This window comes from Galeopterus variegatus, unplaced genomic scaffold (genome assembly GCF_000696425.1).
Source record: "Galeopterus variegatus unplaced genomic scaffold, G_variegatus-3.0.2 Scaffold7127, whole genome shotgun sequence".
Taxonomy (NCBI): Eukaryota; Metazoa; Chordata; class Mammalia; order Dermoptera; family Cynocephalidae; genus Galeopterus; species Galeopterus variegatus.
In genome coordinates this window covers 67,350-68,587 of record NW_007733238.1, presented here as the reverse complement: position 1 = coordinate 68,587, position 1,238 = coordinate 67,350, and the positions used below count along the sequence as shown (strand labels likewise).

The window sequence follows — 1,238 nt, the reverse complement described above, 5'->3', positions numbered from 1 at the left end:
AAGTGCAGGCCCAATTGAAGGCAATGCTGCAGGTGGTAAAGCGGAATGACATGCGCTGGACTACTTCTCCTGAGTGATTTTCATGGTACAAGGACTTGATTTAACACTGACATGTGGCCATTAAAGCACGTAGTGTTCTCACCTGCAGCCCAAGTTTTAGAGACACTCATGTAAAATTTTATCATTCCAGGAACCTTGCGTTAGGAAGGTTCAATGCGTAACTGACCTCTATAAAAATAAAGAACTCTAAAGAAAACAGAGGGATTTGAGAGGTCCTATGGGTCTCTTACCCATTGTCCTGAAAACCCTCCTCTTTGCTCCTGACCACAGTGTTGGGTATGTGACATTGGGTATACCATTTCCCTGTCCAGACTAATTGGTTCACTTACGGGTACTTGACACAAGTCAAAAGAGTTGAAACCTTTTCTTCACGATGTTCTGGAATAGTTGGTGGTTATTGAAGCCAATAATTTTACCCTCCAAGGTCCTTTAAACTTCTCATACTTATGACGGCCTTAGGCTGCTTATGAGAAACTACTTGCATCTAAAAGGAAAAACACCAAACCAAAACAAACAAACCAAACCTATGTCCACTACCTACTGGTGTCTTTAACAGTCCGTTGCTACCTCCCTTCTTAGGTCTTAGAACCCTGTGGCTCAGTCGTTCCTTATATCACACCCATTCACCAAGGATCTCTTATTGGTTCAGTACTGTTCCAGGTGCTGAGCATAAAAAGGCAAATAAGACAAAGCCCCTACTTCAAGCCACTTAGAATACAGCTGTTCCTATGATTTGTATGTTCCCCTACTCTTTCTTAGGGTATTTGGGAAAGTTATTTAAACCCCCTGGACCCCAGGGTTTTTTTTTTTTCACACACTCTGTTCAATCCACGCTGGCCTCTTTATGCTGCTGGAATAGCTCCTCAACACTCAGGTCATTCATGGCTTTAATGTTACCTCCTCAGAGAGGTTTTCTCTTACTTCCCTTTACTTATTGCACTTCCCTTACTTCCGGTGCTTCCCCTACTTCACCATGTTGTAGCTCTCTCTCAATGTACCATGTATGTTCCCTTCATGGTACCCATCGTTCCATATGCATTTGCACCCTCTGCTCTTACAGCAATAATTTGTGCATATCGTTTACCCGTTGAAGTGAGAGCACTGCACTTCAAAGACTTAGTAAGAAAAAATGTAATATCAATTAATAACTTTTTCTAATCGTTTACATGCTGAAATGC

At 41.9% G+C, this 1,238-nt stretch overlaps 1 protein-coding gene across 1 annotated transcript in view; it reads left to right on the top strand.

Moving 5' to 3' along the window:
• The window catches only part of LOC103607105 (melanoma antigen preferentially expressed in tumors-like), a 2,883-nt gene extending 2,806 nt beyond the window's left edge, over positions 1–77 (top strand). The window contains exon 4 of the mRNA XM_008591653.1: positions 4–77. Coding sequence (XP_008589875.1) covers positions 4–77 — 74 coding nt within the window. The remainder of the gene's footprint in view (positions 1–3) is intronic.
• The last annotated feature ends 1,161 nt before the right edge of the window (positions 78–1,238 follow it).